At 36.3% G+C, this 25,813-nt stretch overlaps 1 protein-coding gene across 9 annotated transcripts in view; it reads left to right on the plus strand.

Annotated features, from left to right (window-relative positions):
- The window catches only part of JAK2 (Janus kinase 2), a 94,682-nt gene extending 71,533 nt beyond the window's left edge, over window positions 1-23,149 (plus strand). For 8 of the 9 annotated variants that reach the window (XM_054055150.1, XM_054055149.1, XM_054055148.1 and 5 more), the window contains 11 exons: window positions 1,516-1,643; window positions 2,425-2,563; window positions 3,807-3,958; window positions 5,001-5,151; window positions 5,838-5,974; window positions 6,935-7,124; window positions 8,021-8,145; window positions 13,096-13,268; window positions 14,531-14,648; window positions 15,963-16,076; window positions 18,271-23,148. In XM_054055150.1, coding sequence (XP_053911125.1) covers window positions 1,516-1,643; window positions 2,425-2,563; window positions 3,807-3,958; window positions 5,001-5,151; window positions 5,838-5,974; window positions 6,935-7,124; window positions 8,021-8,145; window positions 13,096-13,268; window positions 14,531-14,648; window positions 15,963-16,076; window positions 18,271-18,378 — 1,535 coding nt within the window. In that variant the 3' untranslated portion in view covers window positions 18,379-23,148. Of the gene's footprint in view, window positions 1-1,515; window positions 1,644-2,424; window positions 2,564-3,806; window positions 3,959-5,000; window positions 5,152-5,837; window positions 5,975-6,934; window positions 7,125-8,020; window positions 8,146-13,095; window positions 13,269-14,530; window positions 14,649-15,962; window positions 16,077-18,270 lie in introns of all 9 variants that reach the window. The other variant, XM_054055146.1, reaches the window with a different exon arrangement.
- The last annotated feature ends 2,664 nt before the right edge of the window (window positions 23,150-25,813 follow it).

The following is a 25,813-nucleotide window of genomic DNA, read 5'->3' on the forward strand; positions in this document are numbered from 1 at the left end:
CCTGTCTTCTGGCTCATGAGGCTGAGTACCCAGAGAACATCCTACCTTACTATTAAAGACTGAGGCAAAGAAGGCATGAAGTACCTCATCTTTAGTCACTATTGTTCCCCCTGTATCCAGTAAAGGATTCAGTCTACCAAAGAAAATGGAAGGATCATGTAAATATAGTCTGTGTAAATAGTAACCTCTGTAAAGGGCTCGCTCATGTCTGTTCTATCTGAAATCTTACTTTTAGAAGTTTTGCTGAGTTTCTGTAAAGATTTTTGAAATGGCAGAAAAAAATAGACCTCTATGTTGTATTCAGTTATGATTAGCTAGAAAAGATTGAATTTGAGTGGATTCTGTATCCAGAGTTGCTTCTTTTAGGAGGCTGGAAAAGGCCCAGCACTGTGTTTGGCCAAGAACTTGTTGCACCAGTTTCTTTGCAAAAACACCCACAACTGTGTTTTCTAGCTTATGTGTCATACCATGTATGGAGACTGTATATAAAATATTAGGTAGATCCAGTGTATAATTAAAAAAAAAAAAATTAGCTTAAGTTGTATATGGTTACTTATTTTTCCTTTAGATCACAGTTGCCCTTTGCAGCCAGTTCTGTTTCTGAAGGCAAGAAATTTATTACAGTTCAGTAAGAGGCTGTTACTAAGAAGTAGTGAGAGAGGCTATTATTTTATCTGTGACTTACACACTTGATGTCCAGATTTGATGAAAATTGCTTCACATAATTGTGAAAAAATAGTTTTCTGTCTATAAAATGAATTTGTTATAAAAATCAGTTTATTTATTATGACCAAATATAATACCAGTAATTTCCAGTGTCTTTAGAGTCTAAACAAGAAGCACTGCAATGTAAGCAACTTGCAGCTGAAGGCAAGAGTTCAGTCATGCAGTTTGAAATTTTTGTATTGAAACTGATGAAGACTGTGTAGCACTATGAAATGGATCTTGTTTCTTGGGTTATTCACTAGAGGACTGCATGAAGACATGTCATATATAAAGGTGCAGGGGTTTGTTTAGTGCTAATATTAGTCTGTTTCCAAGAAGAGAATCTCTTGTCAGCAAAGCATCATAGTTTTTACTAAGAATATAGATTGTAAACAACTATGAAGTGAATGACTTGGGTGTTATTTGACTCACTGCACTGATATTGATGTACACTGCTATGATTTATCAGAAGTTACATAATTTATTGTGTCTTCTAAGTACAGGGTGGAAGGATGCTTACTGCATTTGTTAAGGTGGAAAACTATTCTGTAAAAGAACTATTAAATCTAGTAATTTTGCACTTGAGATGAAATTAGGCAAATATCCACACACTGACGAAGTATAAAAAACATAGAGTATTTGTAACAATACTGTAATAAAGCTTTGAATTCATAGTTTGTTCAGCAACAAGGTATCAAAGAAAGAGATGGAAAGTACTAGAGTAATGAATCTGTCCTGAAACTCTCTTATTTGTTATTCCATTATTTGGTTTTCGTTTTAATTGTTACTCTTTTTACCATTTTAAATCAGACATCCTTGTACAAGAATATGTTAAATTTGGATCCTTGGACACATATTTGAAAAAGAACAAAAATGTTATCAATATCTTGTGGAAGCTGGAAGTAGCTAAACAGTTGGCATTAGCCATGCATTTTCTGGTAAGTGATTTAATCTTCAGTTTTGCTAATGGCTGAATTCAGTGTTTCAGGCTAATGCATGTAGAATGGTTGACCTATTCACCTGATTCTAGAAACTCTGGAAACTGTTTGAAAGGAGACTGATAATACACCAGATAGCTAGTGGATAGCCAAGGACAGACCTTTGTATCTTGCACAAAGTGTAATTGAGGTTCCCATACTTTTCAATACTTTTAGTATGAAATAAAAACATACTTCCAGTAAAAAAACATTTGTTTTTTTTCCCCAGGAAATCCCTCCTTCCTGTTTTTCCCACCTCAGCTCGTTATGCTGAACTTAAAAACTGTTTCCCAGTTATGTTAGTAGTTAATGTCTGGGAGGGGAAAACTTTGTACTGTTCAAACTGCTAGTACATTTGTTTTGTGCTTTAGGTCCCAACCTTACAGTCTGTTTAGTTCAACATAAAGGCCATTTATTCAAAACAGGATATGTGAGTAGATGAGTCTCCCCTTTCACAGAGTTGAAGTGGATCATCCTGGTGGATCCGTATTCCTCTGAGTTAATATACATCAAGTAGTTTTAAACTGAAAAGTTTAGGTAGATAATTAAAATTAATGAAAATTGATTAGAAACTGTAGCTGTGAGAAGAATTGGTGAAATGTCTGAGATTTGGTTGACATAACCTGTGATCATTATATTGTTTGGTGATATTTCTCTTGTGCTGTAAAGTGTTGTTTATTAAATACCTCTTTGACCATGAAGATTTTTTGGCAGTATGTAAAAGATGCATTTCTGTTCATAGGAGGATAAAGGACTTGTTCATGGGAATGTCTGTGCGAAAAACATCTTGCTTATCAGAGAGGAAGACAGGAAATCTGGAAATCTTCCATTTATAAAACTAAGTGATCCTGGCATCAGCATTACAGTTTTGCCAAGAGATAGTGAGTCTTTGTGTCAACTTTCTTGTTTAATGGTTCTGACCTGAAAAATGAGTTTTGTGTTTTGGTTTTTTTTCTGAGCACTATCTAAGGTACTTCCGTTATAGTAAGTTCCTTCGTCTATAATTTTAAAGTATTTTCTGCAGTCCTTGTCATCAGTTTTGAGTGTATCTTCTTCATCAGCAAATAGGTACAGGAAATACAGCCACAATTCTCCATTGTATGAGGGCTTTTTTTTCCTGCTGCTCTCATTTTCAACTTTGTTTTCACAGGCGGTATATACCATGCGTAAGTCTGTTGGATCTGCAGGTAGCTGCTGGACCTAGTATCCTATTATTGATCAGGATTAAATTGTTGCATTTTATGGTTTGGAGAAGCTTTTAGAGCTGAAAATAAATACACTTTTGAAAATGTTGCCTAGCAGTTGAAAATCATCCTCAGTGCATTTCTTGGTGAATTCCTGAAGCTACTTGGTGATGCTAAAAATACTGGACTATCATTTAGGCATGCAAGTTTGCTACATTAAATAAAACTAAAGTAACCTTACTATTCTTTATCTTGTCTTTTAATCATTTTGGAAAAATCAGCACGCTTTATACTTGGTAATTTTATACATACCAAAGAAATAATGCATCTAAAAGTCTATAAGCAATGCAGCATCATTATTTTCCAATAAACTGTTCAAACGCCCCGCTTTTTAAATGAGAAGCCTACGTTAATCTTATGAGATCTCATTTTAAGGAGTTCTAAATCTACATCAGTACAATACTGTCTTCTAGCTTATTACTACAATCAGTATCAAAAGTTTAAAAATCAAATAGTAAGAAATTCCTTGCTGTGGTGCCTTTTGCTTTGCTATAATATGCCAGCCACTAGCAAAGTACTTTTTGTCTTCGAGTTCCTCTACAGTAGGTACTGAATCTTGGTAATCTTGGAAGAAATACAGAAGGTGTAACAAAAATATAATGTTGAAATTATGTTAGTGCAGTTTTATAACATTAGGCTCATTTTACAGTAAAACTAATGGTCCTCCATTCTGATTTATAAGTGCTGGTTTTGTATATATTCTGTAGGTTTTTTAGGCAGGAACAAAAACTTGGAAAGTTAGTAAAAGCACAGTACAGACTTAAGTAACTGTATGTTATTTTTTATCGTTATTTTAGTAATTTTTATTTCATCTAATAAGTTACAGGATTTTCTGGTTTTATTATTCCTAACATGGTGTTTCCCTTGCATGATTGCACAGTTCTTCTTGAGCGAATACCATGGGTTCCACCTGAATGTATTGAAAATCCCAAACAATTGAGCCTAGCTACAGACAAATGGAGTTTTGGTACTACTTTGTGGGAAATCTGCAGTGGAGGAGACAAACCTCTGAGTGCACTGGATTCTTCAAGAGTAAGTATTACTGCTTATTGGACGCTTCTAATTTAAAACATCTGCTGTTGTAACTGTACCAGCATGATGTGATACATGGTGTGACCCATGACCACTGTAGGAAAAGGACACTTTTTCTGGTAGATAATGACCAGAAGTGATGATTTAAGGTTTGATTTTATGTTGTCTGTTTTGATTTTTATGGGCACAAAGTACAGCATTGCCAGTATTATCTTGTTCATGTTCTGCTTGCTTCGTTGCAACTGTGTATCGCTTTAAACAAAAAGTATTCCTAACAATGTAGGTGGATTTTAATTGGCGTTATTCTAGTAACAGAACATCTTAAATACCATAGACTGTGTGTTGTAGACAGTTCTACTCTTTTAGCTAACTTGCCTTGGCTAGGGTCAGGGAGTAGAAGAGAAACTTGTTCCATGAAAATATTATTTCTTATGCTTTTGCAAAACTTACTTGGTTGGAAGCAAAAAGATTATTTCCTTTACTACACTACAAAAAGATCTATAGTATCATTTTTATAAATAGACTATTGCCTTTTCACAAAGGCGAATCTGATTTCTGGGATATTTTAATTAGCTCTTACAGTAAGCTCCAACATCTGCCTAGACCTAGCTTACAGATATCTAAGTAGTTCAGAAGTTGCCCTTCTCTCTTGCACTAATACACCTTATATCATAATACTTATGAAACTTTTTACACCTGGAGGGGCTTGGCCACCTCTCAGATGGATGAAATTTTCTGCTGAAAATAAAACCTCAACTGAGGTTTTATGAAATTGCCAACAAAGGAGACACAATCTTTATCATTATCTTGCTATCTTATCTGCCCCCTGTAACTGACTTGGAATTTCTGAACTGATTGCTCTAAATTATGCCTGTCTTGCTACATTGTCAGTCTTGGCTTTTGATGTAAATTGATAAGATTTGGTGAGCTAAGACTAGGTTGAAAGCTGTATTTTTTTTTTTGCTGCTCTGGTAAGAATGTTAAGGCTTCTTCAGGTCTTGATGGTTGTGTAGTAAAATGGCTTTTATCTTTTTAATTCCAGAAACTACAGTTTTATGAAGATAGGCACCAGCTTCCTGCCCCCAACTGGACGGAACTGGCAAATCTTATAAACAACTGTATGGATTATGAGCCAGATTTCAGGCCTTCATTTAGAGCAATTATACGTGACTTGAATAGTTTGTTCACTCCAGGTGGGTTTGTGATACAGCAAGAACACATTAGACAAAAAGAACCTTGATTCTTATTAGCTCATTTTCATGTAATGCACTCCTTCTTGGTGTGTGGACCCACCACCACTTTCCAAAGCAGCCTTGTAAATCTAAGTTCATAATGACACTATGTTACTGCTTTTAAGTTTGTTCTGAAAGAGAACACATTAAAAGTTAGCATTATTGTTCACAGCAGTTTGCTAGCGTGGTTGATGTCTATCCCAAACATTGTAGTCTCTTAAGCAAGTGTGTTGTGTTTGTGACTGTCTTTCTTTTTGTCTCAGTAAAAGAAATTTTTCTTTTTTTCCAAGTGGAAAGTCCATATTATGACAAGCCCTTGTGAAGTTTACTTTTCTCGCAGCAGTGGGATCGTTACACATTAGTTGCTAATTCCTAAGTACAATAACCCTAAAAAAAAACCCCAGGAAACTAAAGCAAGTCATGCGGTTAGTTGAGAGAAGTAATCTGCCTTTTTTGTAATACACCTTTGTCTTTGACTGAAAATTACTACGTGGAAATTAAGGTGTTTGTTAATATCCTATTGAGTTTGGGGTATACCAAGCAACGGTAGAACATACCATGATTGTAATAAGTATCTTCATTCTCTTATTTGCTTTTCTGTGCCTCCTGTTCCCTATCTGTCTTCCCTTCTTCCTTCTACTCCTCAGATTATGAGATATTGACAGAAAGTGATATGTTGCCAAATATGAGAATTGGAGCACTTGGATTTTCTGGCGCTTTTGAAGATAGAGATCCAACACAATTTGAAGAAAGACATCTTAAGTTTTTACAGCAACTTGGCAAGGTAGGATGTTTCAAAGTTCTCTAATTGCCTAAGAACAAACTGTTTTTTCACTTATCTTCCAGTGACTCCATATAACTTCTTTACATTGAAACTTCTGTTACAAGAAGTAATAATTTCAGTCATATCTGACCACAATGTGCAATTCCTTTTGGATCTGTCTTCCATTTGACAATATCATTAGATAGAAGAAAGACAGCTGACCTGTTCGATGAATTGAGTCACAGTGAAAGACTAGAATCTTTTTCAGTAATGCTGCATCTTCGTAGTCACTTTCTTTTTCCTTTTCTTCTTTTTTTTTCAATACTTGGTATTGATTTAAAAATGCTCCAGAGCAGACTTGCATAGAGATAGTGGGATTTGGTTTCTTTGTGCACATGCATTCTGAGAAATCTGAATATATAGACCCTAAATTCAGTAGTGTCTTAAAAATATATGTAGACCTTGAACTTCTTAGGTTTTACAGATCCGCTTTTAGTTACTAGTTTTGCAAGTTACTGCAGTCTGTCTGTGTGAAAGTATGCCTAGACAGAGGACAAAATGCAGCTGTCGGATCTTCACCAAGTACCATTTTTCCATAATGTTTCCATGCTGTTCTATGCCTTTTATAGACTTGATAGCTATATAGTTCTTTGACTCCAAGTACTAGTAAAAGCAACCAAGTGGAACTTTGTGAAGAAGACAGAGAAGATTTAATGGACATCACTCTCTCTCGTTGTCCTCGTTTCCTCCCATGCTGATGGCTTCCTTTCATAGAACTTGTTTTTTATTCTTATAGAACAGTAACTTGTGATTCTGTGTTCTGTTCTGTTCTCAGGAAGGTTTGGTGAAATCTCACTTAAATGATTATTGTGGTCACCTTTGTGCTTATTACAAGGAGTGCTGAGATGGTATGAACAAGCACAAGGAATAGGCAATGACATGGACTTGTTATTAATTCAAGTATTTCCATTTGTGATCTAGGGAAATTTTGGCAGTGTTGAGATGTGCCGGTATGACCCACTGCAGGATAATACTGGGGAGGTGGTGGCTGTGAAAAAGCTGCAGCATAGCACAGAAGAGCATCTTAGGGACTTTGAAAGAGAAATTGAAATACTTAAATCTCTGCAGCATGACAACATTGTTAAATACAAAGGAGTATGCTACAGTGCAGGTATGTGCTATATTGAATACACCTTCAAGTGTGCATAGTGAGAAATTCTGAGAGGTAAGTGTTTATGCAAGTCACTGACTTGTCCTAACTTTGGCAGTAATTGGAGAGTACAAATCAAAGGAAGCGGTGTCTGTCATATACTACTACTATTCAGTACAAGGTGGAGATCTTATTCAGTCGGCTTATTACATAATTTGACTGGGAGAAAGGTCATTTTGACTAGTTACCCAGTTTCTTTATCTTAAAGCATAAAAGTTTTCCTAGAAAGTAATTTAGAGTTAAATGGGAAAATGTAACCATTTTGTAACAGTTGTTTTTTCCTTAATGTAGTGACCGAGAGTGGATTATTTTCAATTCTTATACAGCTGATACCGTAAAAGGCTAGTCAGAAAATAGTTTCAGAAATGGATATGTTTGAGTGCATTGTTGACGCTCTCAAAGCTGACAAATGAAAGCATGGGTTCTGTTCAGGATCTTACTGTAAAAAGAAAGATTTTAAGTTCAAAATCAGACTAAGTTGATGTCACTTGCCATTCCGAGTTTCATCTTGGCAATAAGGAGGAATTGCATAAACACAGGTATACACATGTGATACTTCCGCTTTGCTTAAGCAACAGTAGCTAAAGTGTTGATGAGGTGATCTTAATTAATAATGGTCTGTATATCAAGCACGTCCACATTATTGTTGTGGTTAAATAAATGGCATTTCCAGAGCAAATGCAGTTAACTAATATATGAAAAATCGTATAATGATGTACAAATAATAGATCGGGCTTTTGGTATTAGGACTCTTTACTATTACTTTTATTCAGTCATTTGTTAATATTTATATTTCAAAACTTGTCATTGGAAAATGACAGAACAATTAAGTGTATGTTTTTGTTTTGTTTTAAAAGGCCGTAGGAATCTAAGATTAATTATGGAATATTTACCATATGGAAGTTTACGAGATTATCTGCAGAAACATAAGGAGAGGCTGGACCACAAAAAGCTTTTGCTATATGCAACTCAGATATGCAAGGTAGGAAATTTCAGATGATTGATATTTTTCCACGAATTTATCTCTTTGGTCTTACCCTTTGAATAAAAAAAAAAAAAATCATTGGTTGTTTTGGTATATCTTTTATAATACTGTTGGGCTGCTATCACCATATAATCCTAAAGAAGTAGCAATATATGTTCATGTACTCAAGAACTGGACAAACATCTTGAGTATCTTAATATAGGTTGCTAAGACTGCTGACTGAGCCAGAATATACACCATTTATTTTTGTTTATTTTGTAGTTTGCTTAGATTATATTTCATTCAGAAAAATTAAACCTCTTATCTCCCTATTGAGAGCCGAAATAAAATTTTTCAGGAGCTAATATACTCAACTAGACAAAATGTTCTTGACACACTGTAACTGATTTTTCAGAACTTTAAACATTCAGCTGTGAAACCACTATGATAGCACGTATATGTTTAAGAAATTTGCTTTAAAATGTAGGTAATATTAGCTTATTTAACAGGAAGAGCAAAGATGCATGATTTATGAATGAAGAACTGGAGACATAGAAGTGACTGAAGCTGTAATAAGTTATTTACTAGTCTCAATGGTTTGTACTGAAAAATCTTCACAAAATTCTGAGAAGGGAGGCAAACTGATCTTTATTGTGATATCTCATTTACTCAGTAATAGAGCTTATGCCTACCTTAGTCTTATTCTGTTACTATGCTATGGGTACAAGAAACTACAGACACTTTAGATTTCATTGCAAGTTTGGTAGGTTGGGGAAATAAAAATAAAAAAAAGGAGGAAGAAAGTAAAGGAGAGTGAGATAGGACACCCTGCACACACACACACCTTCAAGATATGTACCAAAAATATTTTGAAATACCTTTCTCCAGTGTACAGAAACAGTAGGTTGTTTACAATTACTGAGTTTTCTTCAGTGGTATGTAGCCCATAGATATTCTTTTGTCTGGTAGTTATGCCCTGCCACATTCAGACCAGAAGACTTTCCTTCTACAATATCTACAGAAAAGGCAAGACAAGAATCAGGCAAGAGAGTCTCTGCCAGAACCAAGATCTTTTCCAAGCATTCGGACTTTCACCTGTTGAACAGAGCTTGTTAGTTTCCTGCTTGAAACTTGACTGACTCATTAAACTTTATAGCTTCTGAACCTAGGGCATGTACATTTGTGCAACTTTAGCAGCTGATCTCACCTGTTCATGTACTTCACTGAAGCAAGGATAAGTGGGTGGCCTCCAGCAAATACTCTGTGATGCGCAAGCAATGTGCAGTGAGTTTGGAAAGCAGAAAATGTTCACAAGTCTGTGGCAAATGTCAATCTTTTCATAGAGAGGAAGGATTGAATATGTGATTACCCACTCAAAGAATGTTAAAAAGCCTTCTGATCTGTGCTTCCAAAACAAGGACTCATTCTCCAGTAACAGGCTTAAGAAATTGTCTCAGTATTATTTCTGCAACAAAATAACTGTTGTTAGTGCTGGTGAGTCACTGGACACAACCTTCTTTCAGGCAAGGAGCTGGAAGCATCTAACAGGATGACCTAGGAACACAGTGACAATGACTTTCTCATAGAATAGAATCATATTATGGTTTGGTGTGGAAGGGACCTTTAAATGTCTTCTAATCCAACCTCCGTGCAGTGAACAGGGACATCTTGAACTAGATGAGGTTGCTCAGAGCCCTATCCAGCCTGACCTTGAATATTTCCAGGAATGAGGTGTCTATCACCTCTCTGGACAACCTGTTCCAGTGTATCACCACCCTCCATTGTAAAAATTTCTTCATTATATCTAGTCTAAGTCTACCCTTTTTTAGATAAAAAACATTACTCCCTGTCCGGTTGCTACAGTCTCTGCTAAAGTCTTTCCTCATCTTTCTTATCAGCCCTCTTTAAGAACTGAACGGCTGCAATAAGGTCTCCCTGGGGCCTTTTCTTCTCCAGGCTGAACAACCCTAACTTTCTCAGCTATTCTTCGCAGGAGAGGTGTTCCATCCCTCAGATCATTTTTGTGGCACTCCTGTAGACCCACTCCAATAGGCTTATTATACCTTTCCTGTGCTGACAGCTCCATGCTGAGGGCTCCAAACCTGGACACAGTACTCCAGATGGGATCTCAGCAGAGTGGAGTAGAGGGGCAGAATCGCCTCCCTCAACCTGCTGGCCACGCTTCTTTTGAAGCAGCCCAGGATACGGTTGGCTTTCTAGGCTACAAGCACACATTGTTGGCTCATGTCCAGCTCTTCATTCATCAGTAGGGCTGTTCTCTGACCTAGGTGCAGGATCTTGTACTTGACTGTGTTGAACCTCACGAGGTTGAGATGGCCCTACTTTTCAAGCTTGTCCAAGTGCTGTCTGGATGGCGTCCCATCCTTCAGGCATGTGAACTGCAACACTCTGCATGACATCATCTGCAGATTTGCTGTGGGTATGCTCAATCCTACTGTCTGTCAGTGATGAGGATACTAAGTAGTGCTGGTCCCTTTATGGACCCATAAATTACGCTGGAAGGAGAGAGGGAAAAACAACCTGTTTACCAGCTGTCTCAAGGCCCTGAAGTCTCTATGAGCCTTAGACTACATGTTGCAGCTTCATCACCTCCCCACACAGAAAAGCAGTAACAGGTAAAAGTCCAAGGGTCATACCAGGCTAGGAAGTTTCCTGGCAAAACTAGGACATATCCTGATTTCATGTGACAAAGCATGGGTACACACAGTATGAGAATGCGGGAAATATGCATACAGGACTTGCCCTTTTTTTCACTTCTAAGGGAAATAAAGTATAAGAATTACGATATGTATGACTTGCTTTGCACTGCTGTTGCTGTATGACTAGCGATGCAGAGGTTATATTGGTTGCTTTAAGATTGCATTATAATCTGCAGCATTCTCTTGCTTACAAACAACTTAATTAAAAACATGGTGAATACCTAATGCTGTGAAAATGGAGTCTAAATGCTTTTCCTTCTTCGTTTAGCTGATCACATTTCCTCCTTTCTTTTAGCTGTTTTTACTTCTCTTGCAATATTTACTCTTTCAGCAGCTCTTCTCTCTTCTTTCTGCTATGCATTTCTCTCACTCTTTTTATTATTTTTTTTAATGAAAACTCTTTATCCCACTGCCTCACTGCTCTTCTCTCAAATGTGTGAGAGAAATGGCATGCCCATACCCGAGTGTAAGATGAGTGTGTTTCCTTGCTCGCTTGCTGTGTTTTGGTTCCTTGCTACTGTACTGGAAAGGGTTTCCTGACATACAGGTGATAGTTTTTTGTGCATATCTCGTACTGTGAAAAGCAGCATTTGCATTTGCAGAGATGGCTTTTGTTAGTGGTAATGTTTCTGTAGGTGCATGCTAGTACAGTCTGCGCCATTAGTACAGCTTGGCTGATAGCAAGAAGTAGGACTTTCTATCCTACTTTAAAGAAACTTGACAGTAGAATGGCAAATAAGGAAGCTAGCTTTTCCATGTGTCTGATTTTTAAATTTTGGGTTGTTTTTTTTTTTCTTTTTTTGGCCCTGTGTTTTGTTAATACAGGAGAAGAGCTTAAGAATAAATTTATTTGTCCATCTCTTAATGTTTAAAGTGCTTCAGATGTTCTTGCTGCAGAGCCCAACTTTAGTGATAGAAACACTTGAAATCACATAGTTAAACTCAGCTCTGTCGCTGGAGTAGTGCAACAGCATTATGATTTCCGCTTCAAATTTGCATGATTTCGGTTAAGTATCTCTCTTAGCAAAGGTGTTTTCCAGGCTAACAGAAAAAATACTATAATCAGAAACCTTAAGACTGTGTTCAGTACCAGTAGGTAGTAGTAATAAAAGGTTATAGTATTTAGATAGACTGGTTTTATCAGAAACCCATGAGTCTCACTTCGAAGCAGCTAGATTTGATGTTTTTCAAGGTAGCAGTGGAGAGAGTAGGGCGTTTCGAGCGGTTGTAGAATGGAGTGCGTGTAAACACCGATGCCATCTAGCGGTGCTAGGTGGTAGCAAGGGGAAGGTTGACTTTGGAGTTGGAGTATTTCTAAGGCTTCTTACTTACAAAAGAGAGAAAAATATTTTGGCGTTAATCTTATAACATTGATGTTAAAAATTTTTGAATTCAACAGTGTTCTTAGCACAATTTATTGCTTTTCAGTTGAAGGAGTGAGATGCTTTCTTACAAAACTGAAACTTGACAGCTTGCTTTGTGTTTCACTTATAAGTTGGTAGTATCTTGATATTGTAGTGTTTACTTCTGTCTGCCATTTACTGCTGTGTAAGCCAGACATTTTTTAAGTAATGCCCCTTTACACACTGGCTTTTTACACATTTCATTGATAGGAAAAATGCATTGGTAGGAAGGCAGCAGCAGCAAAAAATGACATGGCTTCAGACCAATGTTATTTTACAGCAGCCCAAGGAAATATATAACAGTAAGCAGATCTGTGTTGGTGAATAGTGCTCCATATAGAACAGATACAAGACACACAGGTGGGAATACAGTCAGAGAGTAGTTGTCAGATTCAAGGAATCATAACATAAAGTTTCATAAAGTAATCAGGAAAGCAGATATACCAAGTGAAGAAGAAAAAAGATTAAATTAAATGAATAAATAAGACAGTCTTCTCATCTACTGTGGATTGTGTAGCCTAGCCCAAACTTTGTTTTCCTTCTGTCTGTCACTGACAAACTGCATTTGTCACAGAAAGGAGCTATAACGGCTATGCAGCTACATAATAATCAAAAAACACATGGCTCTGACAGGTGCTCAGTCTATCTCCCTTCATTCAAGGGAAGTCCCTGCACTTGGAAAAAAGTAATTTCTTGGAGAAGACAAATGTTCAAGCACAATGGTTTTGGTAACAATCTGTGTTTGGTTTTAACTTTTAACTTAACTCATCCCTTTAGGGAAGGTGCAGCTACTTAATGGTAAAAGTAACTTTTTTCTTATTGTGTTTTGTGAACTTGACACTTAGGGCATGGAGTATCTGGGTACAAAAAGGTATGTTCACCGTGATTTAGCGACAAGAAATATCTTAGTGGAGAATGAGAACAGAGTTAAAATTGGAGATTTTGGACTGACCAAAGTCTTACCACAAGACAAGGAGTACTACAAAGTAAAAGAACCTGGTGAAAGTCCTATATTTTGGTAAGTCTTTTTGTTTATGAAATCATGGCACTTTTTCAGTTTTTGCCATTTCAGCCAGTTGTTTTGCGTATTGTGTAATTTTTAAGTATAAAATCCTAGTCAGTTGTCCAGCATTGTGAAAGCCACATGCATTATGTCTGACTTTACTGAACAGCATGTAAGACTTTTCAACATATTTTAAAAACAAAAAAAACTACAAACAAAAAACCCCAAACAAACAGCAACAACAAAAGAAAACCACAAAAGATCCCATAAATATTTCCAAGATGTTTTAAAGCAGGAAAGATATTAAAAGATAAAAGATCTCTAAAAAAGCCCCATTTCTCAGGATGCTTTCAAAATTTCAGACCTTTTGGTTTGTAAGACACTGATATTTTCTAGCTGAGATCTGTTGGGCAACTCTCTGACAGAGAATTAAATCCTACAGACTGTGATTAACAACGATAAAGTGCTGCGTTGAATATTCGAGTAGATATTTGTATTTGGGCATTGAGTGTCCGGTGAAGGTCTTAAGTTACTCTGAAATACAGTAATGCTCCAACAAGCTGCACTTAGCTTGGAAAGGAAAAGAACACTCTGTGTAGCCTGTGGGAGACTGGTGGATTGTGCGATGGAGATTAGTAGACTGTAGTTAGAATGCAAAAGGAAAACTTCAGTTCTGTTCTGTAAAAACATAGAAACATGTCACAAAGTACTGTGGCAGATAACTGATAAAAGATATTTTATGTCCTGTTAGCAAAAGAAAGTGCCATTTCATACATGTGGATTGAGTCTATATTTTATTCTGCCTTAGGCACTGTAAAAATATCATAGCTAAAGCATAAATAATACGAAGTGGCACCTTAGTAGGTGTTCTTGGGAGCTGTAAAATTCCAGAAGTACCTGGGACACAGTTTGAGGCTCCTGAAAGTGATGGAGGGGTGCTTACAGTGGTTATAGTTGTCTTTCTTTCTGTACTGTATCACATTAAAATCTTGTTTACTTACACTTCAGATAAGAAAAATACCTACGGCTTTGTTGGGAAAAAAGAGGCTTGGATATAGTAACCACTAATTGTGTTTGTTTAAGGTAGTTTGTGTTTTCAAAACCAATTAACTGTTAGTAAAGAATAATTACTATTGAAGGTAGTGGACGGAAACAAGAACATGGTCATGACTATGAACAAAGAACACTTATTCATGAAAAAAATATGTCTTGTTTAAAAGAAGTATCTTCAAACTCAAGAAGATGCAGAACGCTATTCCTTTTACCATGTGTTGCAGGTATGCTCCAGAGTCTCTGACAGAAAGCAAATTTTCTGTGGCCTCGGATGTGTGGAGTTTTGGTGTGGTCTTGTATGAACTCTTCACGTATATTGAGAAGAGCAAAAGCCCACCAGCTGTAAGTACATTATGAATGGTTCTCAGAGAGTTTCAGTTTGTTTATTTGCATTTTCTAAAAGATACAGACTGTTCCTGTACATAAATAGGTTGGTTACCTGATAACCTTACCCTACAGAGCTTACCCAATCTGTAATTCTTGTTTGAAAAAGATTTCAAAATCTGTCATTACGGACTGTTCTTTTTTTGTCCTCCATGGAGTGTAGTCTCAGACGTAACTGTATTTATAATGCTAGTCCAAATCTAAGGCTGATCCACACAAATAAGTAAACATTAAATTGATTTGAGTAAGGTGACTTAAAGTTATCTTGTTATTGGAACAGATTAGTAAGTTATTGAAGTTCAAGAAAGAAAGGGAGTGGCTTTTTGCAGAGTGATGATGAAGTTACACTGGAAGGAGAATAATGTTACTTGTACATTGAGTAACAGTTCTCCAAAAGGAAATGAGATTCATGATCATCCTTATACCTAGTAGTCCTCTGCAGGCCTAACAAAAGACTGTGGAGCACTTGAAGGTCTTTGCATTGAACTCAATGGACCTCTTAGTAATTTGATACAATGACTAAGCTGTAAAGGAAGAACTCTGAAGACAGGGACAGTTCTTCCTGCATATTAACATAAAAATGGCAGACACCTGGCATAGTTTTTCAGAAGGATTATGAAATGGAAAGTGGTAGAGTAAGTCTTGAGCTCAGGTGGAATTTACTTTGAATAAATCGACTCTGCATGTGCATTCACCACCTCATCAGGTTAGTTATCCTGTTGGTATGTATCAAGAAAAATTAATTTTAGCAGTTAGCCAAAGTGGTCTGTTTGACTATCATAGTCCTTATAATTATACATTGTTTCCCCAACTTTGGCCATTTGCACATTCTGCCAACAGTTATTTCACATTTTCATATAGAGGATCATTAAATAAATTTGTGTATCATTGGAGGAAAAAATTCCTTTATGTTGTGCTTAGAAATTTTCAGTTAATAGTATTTCCCTGTTTACTTTTGATCTGTGGCAATCTGAGTGAGACTTCAGTCTGCTTTTTGGGTTGTGTTGTTTTATTGGATAGCAAGATTTATCTTAGCCATTTTTGCTGGTATTTTCCAAAGCATCAAGATTTTGGTGTAATGTTGCACGGGGCTCTTTAGAATTAGCTGTGATTCCTGGACTTGTAATTTATGATTTTATCATTGTTGTCTACTATTCTATTTATTCTTTTTAGTATTTTTTTCTTCTTAAAGAGAATTTTACCTTGATAGGAATATTGCAGCATCTTATTTTCATTTACAAATTATTTATGACACTTGGCTTTCTTTTTCAGGAATTCATGCGCATGATTGGCAATGATAAACAAGGGCAGATGATTGTATTTCATTTAATAGAGCTTCTGAAGAATAATGGACGACTACCGAGACCCGATGGGTGTCCTGATGAGGTAAAGAATTATATTAGTATTTTACTGCAGTTCGAAAGGTGCTCAGTCAGAGTAAGTACCTGGTAAATTAAAACCTTGTCTTTTGTTCTGCTTGGATTAGTGGAATATTTATACAAGCAGAATGGCTCTGCTGTTGTTTTATCAGTTGCATGATGACTGCAATCATATTTCTTTTCTGATTCTTTAGATTGTTATTTCCTCATGAACCTAGAATGTAGTCTTCCTAAATAGATGAAGTAGGACTTTTATGATTGACTACTGTACTGGGGTGCTCGGGTTTCTATTTTAAAAAACCCAAATTTATTGAATCAAAGAGATTAGTGTATATAGTGATTGTTCCATGAAAGTCCCGCATAGAGATTCTTGTTCAATGCTGCGAACTGTGGATTATTTGGAAGTCTCTGCATTTAGCAGAACCGTCTCAATATCTACATAAGGAGCTCCTCTTGATTTCTTCCGTCTCTTCTTCTTCCCTTCTCAAGAGCGGGAATACCCGTGTTTATCATGTATGTTACTCACTGTCAAGCATTGTCAGCCAAGGTCTACCTGCAGACAGTAGACACAGTTAACTGTATGAATCAGATTTTGTAGGTTCAGGGCGGTCAGATTTGTATTCGCATTCTTCATAGACACTGAAGTGTATATGTATGTAAAGCCACCCTTAGAGCACACAAATCAATTCAGTGTTCTTTTGTTTTTGCCAGAAGTTAGGTGTTTTTTAAAAAATACTTTCATGCTAGTTCTAAGTCTTGTAATTCTCTGTTCCTCAGAGCAGAGTTCACTTCAGCTTGAGTCATCCTGGTAGGTGAATAAGTAGGGAAAGAATGTGAGTAAAACAGTTACACTTTTTAACATGTGTAACTTCCAGCTCAGATCAGTTGCTGCATCCCTTTCAAATCAAGCACGCTTGGCAGTAAGGTGAGAAATAATCCATTCAAAACAGGAAACAGAGGAGAGACCAGTGGTCTAGCAGAGAAGAGAAAGACTCATACAAGTGAGGCAGGGGAGAACGGGGGAAGAAATAGTCTATAGAGAATCAAAAGAGAAGTTTCTGAAGTAACCTTTCTTGTATTATGTGTATGAGTACAGCAGTTGTTTAATTGCAAAGGTTTGGCTTTTTGTAGATAACCTGAATGTTATATGTATCAGATAATGCATGATGTGTTTTACGTGACACTGTATCCAAACTAATGCAAAAGTTTCAGTGTTTGACATTTCTTCAGATATCAAAGCAAGATGGAAATATCTCTCTTTGTTGGAAACTCTACTTTTCCCATTTAGGTCCTGAAAGGCCAGTCATCGCAGATATTAAATCTTCCAGATGTCTGTAGCTTACAAGCTGCTTGAGAGTTGGAACTAAAGCAGCCTGGTTGATGCAGAAGTTTCAGATTTGCTGAAAAAAATAAGCAAACAATGTCTTTTCTTTTCCTGGGAACTGTGCAAATTGTTCTTAAGCAATATGTAAAAAAAGTTCAAAGTATGTGAAATTTGGTAAAATTTATCTGGATTAAATTAGTGAGAAGAGTACACATGAAGAGCTTGGCAAGGTTTTTTGTGACCAGGTATTGGGTTCGTGTTTGGGAAAAGAGAAAATTTTTACCAAATGCCTGTTGTAATGTAAATCTCTTCCAAAAATCATTTAAATCTTTTCCTACTGAAAGGGGGCTCAGTTTGTACAGTAATGTTTCTGGTTTATTTCTGATTACATATGAAGAATAATTAAGAATTTAATTTACAAATGTGGAGGACTACATGTTAATGTTGCAGGGGAAGATTGATTTAGAGTTGCTGTCTTTGTAAATCAGATTTTTGGTCAGACTTGTAAAATATTTGTCATTTTAAACGTTTCTGAACTTTCCAAAAAATAAGAGCAAACAAGAAGATAAAAACTTAGCAAAATAGTATATGTGTCTTAAAAGTTTCTAAAATTAGCAGAGATATTTTCCATACTAACTTTAAAAAAAAAAAATTTCTTTTATGAAAAAGGGTTTTGCAGAACCAGCTATCCTCACTTCTTGCTCTCGTTGGGATCAAGCAGATAAACTGATTGGTATGGCAAGACTTCAGGCAGAGCCTTGTGCCACTGTTGGTTGGAAGCATGAGGTTAAGTTGGATGTTCTTTGGACCAGTTCAGACTACTAACTATTTGTAGCATCTGTTTACCTGCTACTGATTTTCTTTATTTCTTCTCCAGATTTATGCCATCATGAAAGAATGCTGGAATAACAATGTTACCCAACGCCCCACCTTTAGGGATCTTGCTCAGAGAGTGGATCATGCAAGGGACAACATGGGTGGATGAGAAAACTGTCCCTCCTTCAGAGGATGTGTTGGATTGCAGAACAAAACGTGCTTGGTCTGCTGTGTATAATTGATATACGTACACATGTGCATCTTACCTTTGCTGGAAGTAAATCTATGTGGTAAATATCCTATCTCAATCTGCATACCAAGGAATCCTGCTGGTTTTCTTTATCAGGATATATTTGTTACTATGAGAACATGTTGAAATTCTCAATAGGGAGAGAAATTATTTTTCTAAACAAAATAGTCTAATATATGGTCAGGCTACACCACCATTATTTGCCTTACTTGGCAATGCAAAAAAGAGGTGACTTAAAATGCAGTGAGATTAAAAGGTGACAAGACAGTGTATTTCCTTGTTGTAATGGAGATGCACAGAAAAGACTGAGCATATAATGACTTAGCATCCTGTTTTGTGTGTTGCACAAGGGCTTGTGTTTGTTAATACAGTTTTATAATTTTTTCATTGTTGATGCAGAAATGGCTTCTGTGTATAACAAAATAGAAGTGGTTATGTAACCAAGAAACTTATAATGTGCCTGTCTGAATCAGTTATTAGCCAGCAATATATGCAAAGAAGTTTAATAGGCCATGCAATGTAGTGTAAGAATTTTGAGGGAAAGGGAGCAAATTGTTCTTAATTTGGAGAGCCAGACAACCTACTGATCCGTGTGAAAATTTTAATTTAAAGTGAAAAAGCAAACACATTACGTAGTTTTTCTTACTCTTGTTTTCCTTATTAAGTAAGCATTAGATTCCATTTATATAATTAAAGATATAGTGATAACAAGTAGAAATGAAGTCACTTTATACAACGCAGTGTCTTCAGGTTGTTTCTGAATATGAAAAAGCTAAACATACTGCTTTTAAATGCTGCTCTTTTATTCTTTCTGTCATTCTGTGTATTTATAAATTTGGAACTTTTTAAAGCAGAATTAAAAATCTAGAAAATTCAACCATTTCACAGTTCCTCACTTTGCTTTTAAGATGGTCACCTAAAACTTTCCTTCTAGTACACAAAAACGAATGCTTATGGCCAAGTATCTTGATACAGCCAGTCAAGTCTATTTTGTAGTGAAGTGGCCCAAGTTACCCGGTAGCTTTCTGTGATAATACCCGAAGTAAAACTGTCTGGAAGGAGAAATTACAAGTGCAATTGCTCCGCAGTAAGCGGGGAGGTCAAGGACATGATCCCAGTTACTGAGAACTGGAAGGAGACCAGAGCTAACTGAACAGATTACTTATGCTGTATATAATTCAGCTTCTGAAATTAAGTCTAACAAAAATTTATGGATAAGACAACTCTTTGGTTTTGCCTCCAGGCATAAAACATGGGGATAATCTCATATCTGAAAGCAGTGAAGTTGCAGGTTTTGTTTACTTTTAGTTGAAGTAATATTTTCTTCTAGTTTTTACTTATTCTTAAGCATTATTGTTTGCGAAGTACAATGCTTGTTCTTATTGGACTTCTGCTGAGAGAAGTTCAATTGAGGGGATATACAACTTTGTAAACTGACCTGATATCCAGATTTGTATTTAAAATGAAGTGTTCATTTTTTAAATTGTGGCTGTGAGTCAGTGAAACAGAGGAGTTATTTCACTGTGGTGCCTGTTTAAGATATGTGGTTAACTATGTTCGTCTTATTAGTAGCTTGAGTACCACAACTTTATAAAATAAAAAAAATAAAAAATAAAATCCCTACTTAGTGTAACATAGTGCCAGTATAGCAATGTTTTGTACCACTCTGATGTTTTTCTCCCACAATCACTTACAAAAAAACATGATTTTATAATCCATGAGATTGCTAAATAGAGAGGGCAGCAGCAGCTCTCTTTCTGCCCATTGCATTTAACAATAGTTCTCTTGGATGTCTAGCCACCACGCACTTGCATAGATAGTTTTTAAAACTAATTTTGCAATCAGCTTCTAAGCTTCAAAGAATTTTAAAGTGCTCTGTTCAACTTAACATCTGTTTTCTCAATTTCTATAAATGACTTCAAAGTTGTGCAAAAAATGTCTTTGCCATTGTAGTGTCGGTTGTGTGTATGTGTTTTTTGTAACAAAAGAAAAAGCTTTAAAGCACTGAAACAGCATTTAAGCTGGATAACATATGCAGGAGTTATGTAAAATTTGCAGTGTATGACACTCAGTAGCTAACTGGTTGCCAATATATGGTAGACTAAACATAATTTATGTAAAAATCTCAGGGAAGTTTGTGAATGCAATGAAGAAATCTTCCAGTCTGCTATTTTTAAAAGTGAATAAAAAGTCTTTATCTTGTTCTACTACAGTATGACTGATTACATGGTCTATTTGATTGCATAAATATAGTGCTGAACTCAAGGATAATTGTCTTGTGGAATTTTTGTTTTACTTCAATACTTAATAATTTCTAGAGAAAGCCATATCTTTACACTGCAGTATGACTTTCTGCTTTTGGTCAGGAACAAACAGTCTTTTGCAACAGATCTCTCTGTGCAAAGGGCTCGATCACTGGGGATAAGTATTCTTAGCTGGGTGAATAGGACCAAGTAGTGCTTAGGACTCTCGGGGATATGTGTCATCTGCAGCATCAATGTTTCGGTCATAGAGCCAACGAAATGGTTTTCTCAAGAAGCTGTTAAGGATATAGATGCAGTGATTTTGCTGAATTTGCTACTGGCAATGGTAGTAATGTTTTAAAACAAACATAAACACTGCATTTTGAAAACTCTGATCTACAGTAGCATTGTATAATGCCATATTTTTATATAGCCTTTGTATTAACAGACTCAGTTCTTTGTTTTAGAAACTTTCTTCAGTTGGCATTGCGTTTGTCATACTTTAGTGTAATCATTGTGCTACCAAAAATGCTGTGATATTTTTTGTAGACAAAGTGCTGGTTTATGCATACATGACTGCTGCTATGATGTAAAATTAAAATATTAACTACTGCTTTGCACTTACATTTGGAGTGAAAGAATTTTTCTGTAAATGTTCAATATATCTTATAGAATCTCTACAAACAGGTATCATCTAGTATAGTATTAGTTTGTTGCCTATCAGTATAAACATGTTATGTTTCAAAATTAGTATTTAAATATATTCCACAAGCTTGCTGCAGTCGTGTAATAAGCCAGAGGAGGAACGGATTTTCAGAAGAGAAGCCTATGTTCTTGTCAAGTCCTGGAGTTGAATAAAAGCTTCCATTGTTGAAATAATTGTTTCTAGACATACAGATGAATATAACTCTAAAAAGATACGTAAAAACTTCTTTTTTTCCAGAAAATAATTTTTTAATTGTTGCATTTAGTTGAGGTGTTGACCACCTGCCTTGAAATGTATGGGAAAAGATGTTACTGTATGAAGTATGAAGAAGCTATTGTTTAAAGAAAGCAAGCTTTTCAGAAATGTATGATCACAAACACCTGGAGAGTAGAGTTCTGAGTGCAAAAGTATAAATGTAGAGCAAGAACAAGACTGATGGAAAAATGCTGATGTTCAACACTGAAGATGCATTCCAAAATGTGAAATGCACAACAGTTTATGAAAAGCTGATGTCTACTGAAAATGCCATACAATGACAAATATGTGCTGATACACTTCTAAACTGTGTATTTTCTGCCTTAAACCGAGAATACTCACAAAAAACCTAACCTGACTGAAAAATACAAGAATTACTGTACCAACAGAAACTACTTAAGGTTGTGCCATGCCAGATGGCAATTTTTTAAAAAGGTGTTTGGCTAAGAAGATTATCTGAATTTTGCTTTTTTAAATAAGAGGTTTACAATGCTTTATATTAAAGTAGAAAAAGTCTCTTCGGGGGTTGGAGGGCAGACAATATCTGCTACTTATGGCTGGACTGCAAACATTGAAGAGAACGCGAAAGGGGTGTTTTTTAGAAAACTCTGTATTCATACCTGAAACTTAACTGTGCATTTCTTTTGAGTTTCGATAGTGAAAATAAAATAACTAAATGCAATGAATGGCACATGCCTGCCAAGATTTTCATTTATATAACACCTGAAATTAGTTACTGATGTTTAAATTGCTGCTCAAGAGAGCTGATCTGCATAAAGGGGTAGAATACTGCACATACACCTTTGTGACCTCCTCAGAATAGCCATATAGAGTGTTTATCTTTTGGAAGGAATGTACATGTACCAAAAGTGAAGTTGGTATATTGGGTGCTCTCAAGTCAAGTAAGACTAGGAGTTTAATTTTTTTTGTGAGTGTTCATTGAGCTAATTATTTTGGGATGAAGAAGCGCATTGCTTTGCTTGCAGCATTGAGAGAGAAGTAAGTCTGTAAGATGGGACCGCTGACAGATTGCCTGCTATTAGACTATACTTCTTTAGAATTTCTGACACAAACTCTCATGAAACCATTTCTTGATTTGCATTACATTACATTTCACTTGACTTTCCTGTAACTTTATATGAAAATTACCACCAGTTACCTTGAACAGAGTTGAATGCTGTTGTTAAATTTTGAGAAATAATGGCAAAATGGCAAATACACATATAAATACAAGCATACAAATGCATGCTTAAGCTACTCTACTCTGGCAGTAGTTCAGTTACCCCTTCCCACATGTAACTGTCTGAGCAGATTGCCTGAAGGTTTTGTTTTCTTTTGTGTGACAAAGTACAATCCCAATGAAGTGTAAAGAATACAGGTAGTGTTCCTGCTGTTCCTCCCAAAACCTGCTGACATAATTGGGGACCCATAATTGTTCTAGAGAACAAATATCTGGGAAAATGAAAGAGTTTGAAGAAGGAAATGCGGTAGGAGATGTAATGATGTCACTAAGCATGTTGTGCCCATGTCATAGACTATGGGACAATATAGCCTTCAATTCATTTTCATGTTATGCAATAATTTAATGTTATGCTACTTTGTGATATTCATTATTGGCTTTAATGAATTGTGAAATTCAGGTTTAGAAACCTGTCAAACTGCAGTCAGACTAAGTGAAACATTCTTTGTTGTTAGTAATATGGAAAGAAATAAGAATGTCCAGTATTTGCAGAGGTTACTCCAAAATACCATTTCATCATTCCAGGAAGGATTGAGAAGGCATTTAAAAAAATTTAAAAAAAAAAAAAAAGGAGAGAGAGAGAAACTAATTATGTTAATAGTATAAAACAACCAAGACAGCAGATTCTAGTTCAGATATTTGTCTAAGGTGCTGACACAGTTGGGTCTGCCTTAGAAATGCAGATTAGACAGATTAATAGATATTCCCATGACTCCAGTTGTTAGAGGCAAGTGCAGAAATATTAAATATTAAGGTTATAGCTAAGTGGTACTACTAAAAGCATAAGAACAAGATAAAGCTTAAAATGCTTCAATTTTCATGTGACATTATTTTGAGCAATGTGGAAACATCCAGGAGTAGAAAGTATTTAAGAACTTTTAGTTAAATTAATAGTGCAGCTTTGCATGTGCTGGTTGTTTTGTTGGATTTGTGTTGGTTTCTCTTTTTTTGGGGAATGACAAAGACTGAATAAGATACTAAATGGATTTATTGCTTTAAAGTTCTGCAAGATTGCACTAGCTATTTTGCTGGTTTTCTGTGTGGTCAATTACATTTTCCGTATGGAGCTGTGCCATAAAACTTGAGCTCATGTAAGAATGTCAGTCAAAAAACCCCAAAGCAACTCATGTATAAAAAAAAGCAGTTTATGTTTCTTTGTGTTTTGCTTTTGTGTTTTAAAGATATGAAACTTATAGTGAATTTGGAAAAGAGTAAGCTCACATCCGTGTAAGCTTACTAGAAACAAAGGTATATATATTGTGATCTCTGCAGCAAAGCAAGAAAGTCTGGGTGATAATGGAGCTGTTACCTTAGGATCCAGTTTTGATGTTTTTGTACTGGCCAAGTCTTACCTGAGACTTTTTTTTTTGTTTATTAAGCACCCTACTTCTCCTCCAAGTTACGCTGTTTCTGTAGTGGGAGATGTAACTCAGTGGAATTCTTCAGCCAATACAACTTCATTCCATTTGTCAAGTTTATTCTGAGAGTCTATGAAAAAAAGCTGAGCACCCTAACAGGTTTGAAACTGTGTGGTAGTATGTCCTGTTCTAGACTTAAAGCAGAGTAGGGTTTGAGTTGAGAAAGAAAGTGTGTGCACCTGTTGAGTTGCCGTATATTTTCCAGAGCTTCTCATCTGAAATCTATAAAGGGACTGTGTAGCACACTAGGTCAATGCTACAGGGGCAAGCATGACTTCTGTTTGTGTTAATTCCTGTGTTTCCACAGAGGGTAGCTCATCTCAGAAAGCTGCAGAACCTGTTTGTGACTGCACTGCGTATCTGATTTGCCATCATGTGAAGCATGTGATATTCTACACAATACTAAATCTAGAACATAGGAATTTGAAGGCAGACAGCGGTCTAGAAAGCAAAATCTCTCGTTAATGCCGAACAAGATTGAACTGAAAGGTAAAATTTTGGGAAACGGGTATAATAACCCCATGCACATAATTCACAAAGCCAGATACTTCTTATATGAACAGATCAAAAGAAACAGGACTGGAAGAATTAAATCTGAAAAATATTGCATTGAGCAGCGAGATCTGAAACACTCGATCATAAACCAGGTTACTTTTTAATGCTTCCTCTCTAGAATATCTGTAAAACTGTAGTGCTACTCGGATACCTTCAAAATGTGTTCATTTGAAGTAATGCTATCTCAGAAGTTTTACAGCACTTAACAGAAGAAACATAAAGTTGAGCGAAGGATTTCTGGGCAGTGTGGTACTTGCTGTCGCAGCCTCATCGTGTCTGAGTTGCTGGTGTAGCAGGGAGATTGGTGTCCAGCATGGCAGGGATCTACCTCTACCTGTGCCGCTGCACAGCATCCACCAGCGCTGCTGCACGAGAGCTGGCAGGATGCTCTGAGTGGGGAGTCCCCATGACGGCAGAAGTGCTGGTTGTCACAGCAGGCAAAAACAAGAGCTGCAGAGGGGGTTTGAAGGGAGTTTGTGTAGTTAGCAACCCTGGCTCACAGCTGTTGCTGTCAGGTCGATGCACTCGCATGTGACAATGAAATATTTGGAAGGGCATTGTGCAAAAGAGCTCTCTGTGAGGCCTTTGTGAGCCCTGGGCTCACCCTTCTGGAGTGCATCCTTTTGCACCACAACTGTGGTGAATATTGTGGCAGGTTGCATAGATAGCTGATTTTTTGTAATGCTGTCATGAAAAAATGATGGACTAGTTGAGCTAAATTGCTGTGGCCTGGGAATTTCAGCAAAAGCTGTAGAAAGCATATCTGAGCTTCCCACCAAAACTGCAGATAACTGGAGTATGAACTAGAGTTAAAGAGCATGAGGCTGTATTGTATATGAACACACAGTTCAGTTAGTGTATAGGCGGAATCAAGCTTCCCTACTTTTTGCATCCCTACTTTTGATTAATATTATTTCTTTAGCAGAAGAAATCAATG

This window comes from Cuculus canorus, chromosome Z (genome assembly GCF_017976375.1).
Source record: "Cuculus canorus isolate bCucCan1 chromosome Z, bCucCan1.pri, whole genome shotgun sequence".
NCBI lineage: Eukaryota > Metazoa > Chordata > Aves > Cuculiformes > Cuculidae > Cuculus > Cuculus canorus.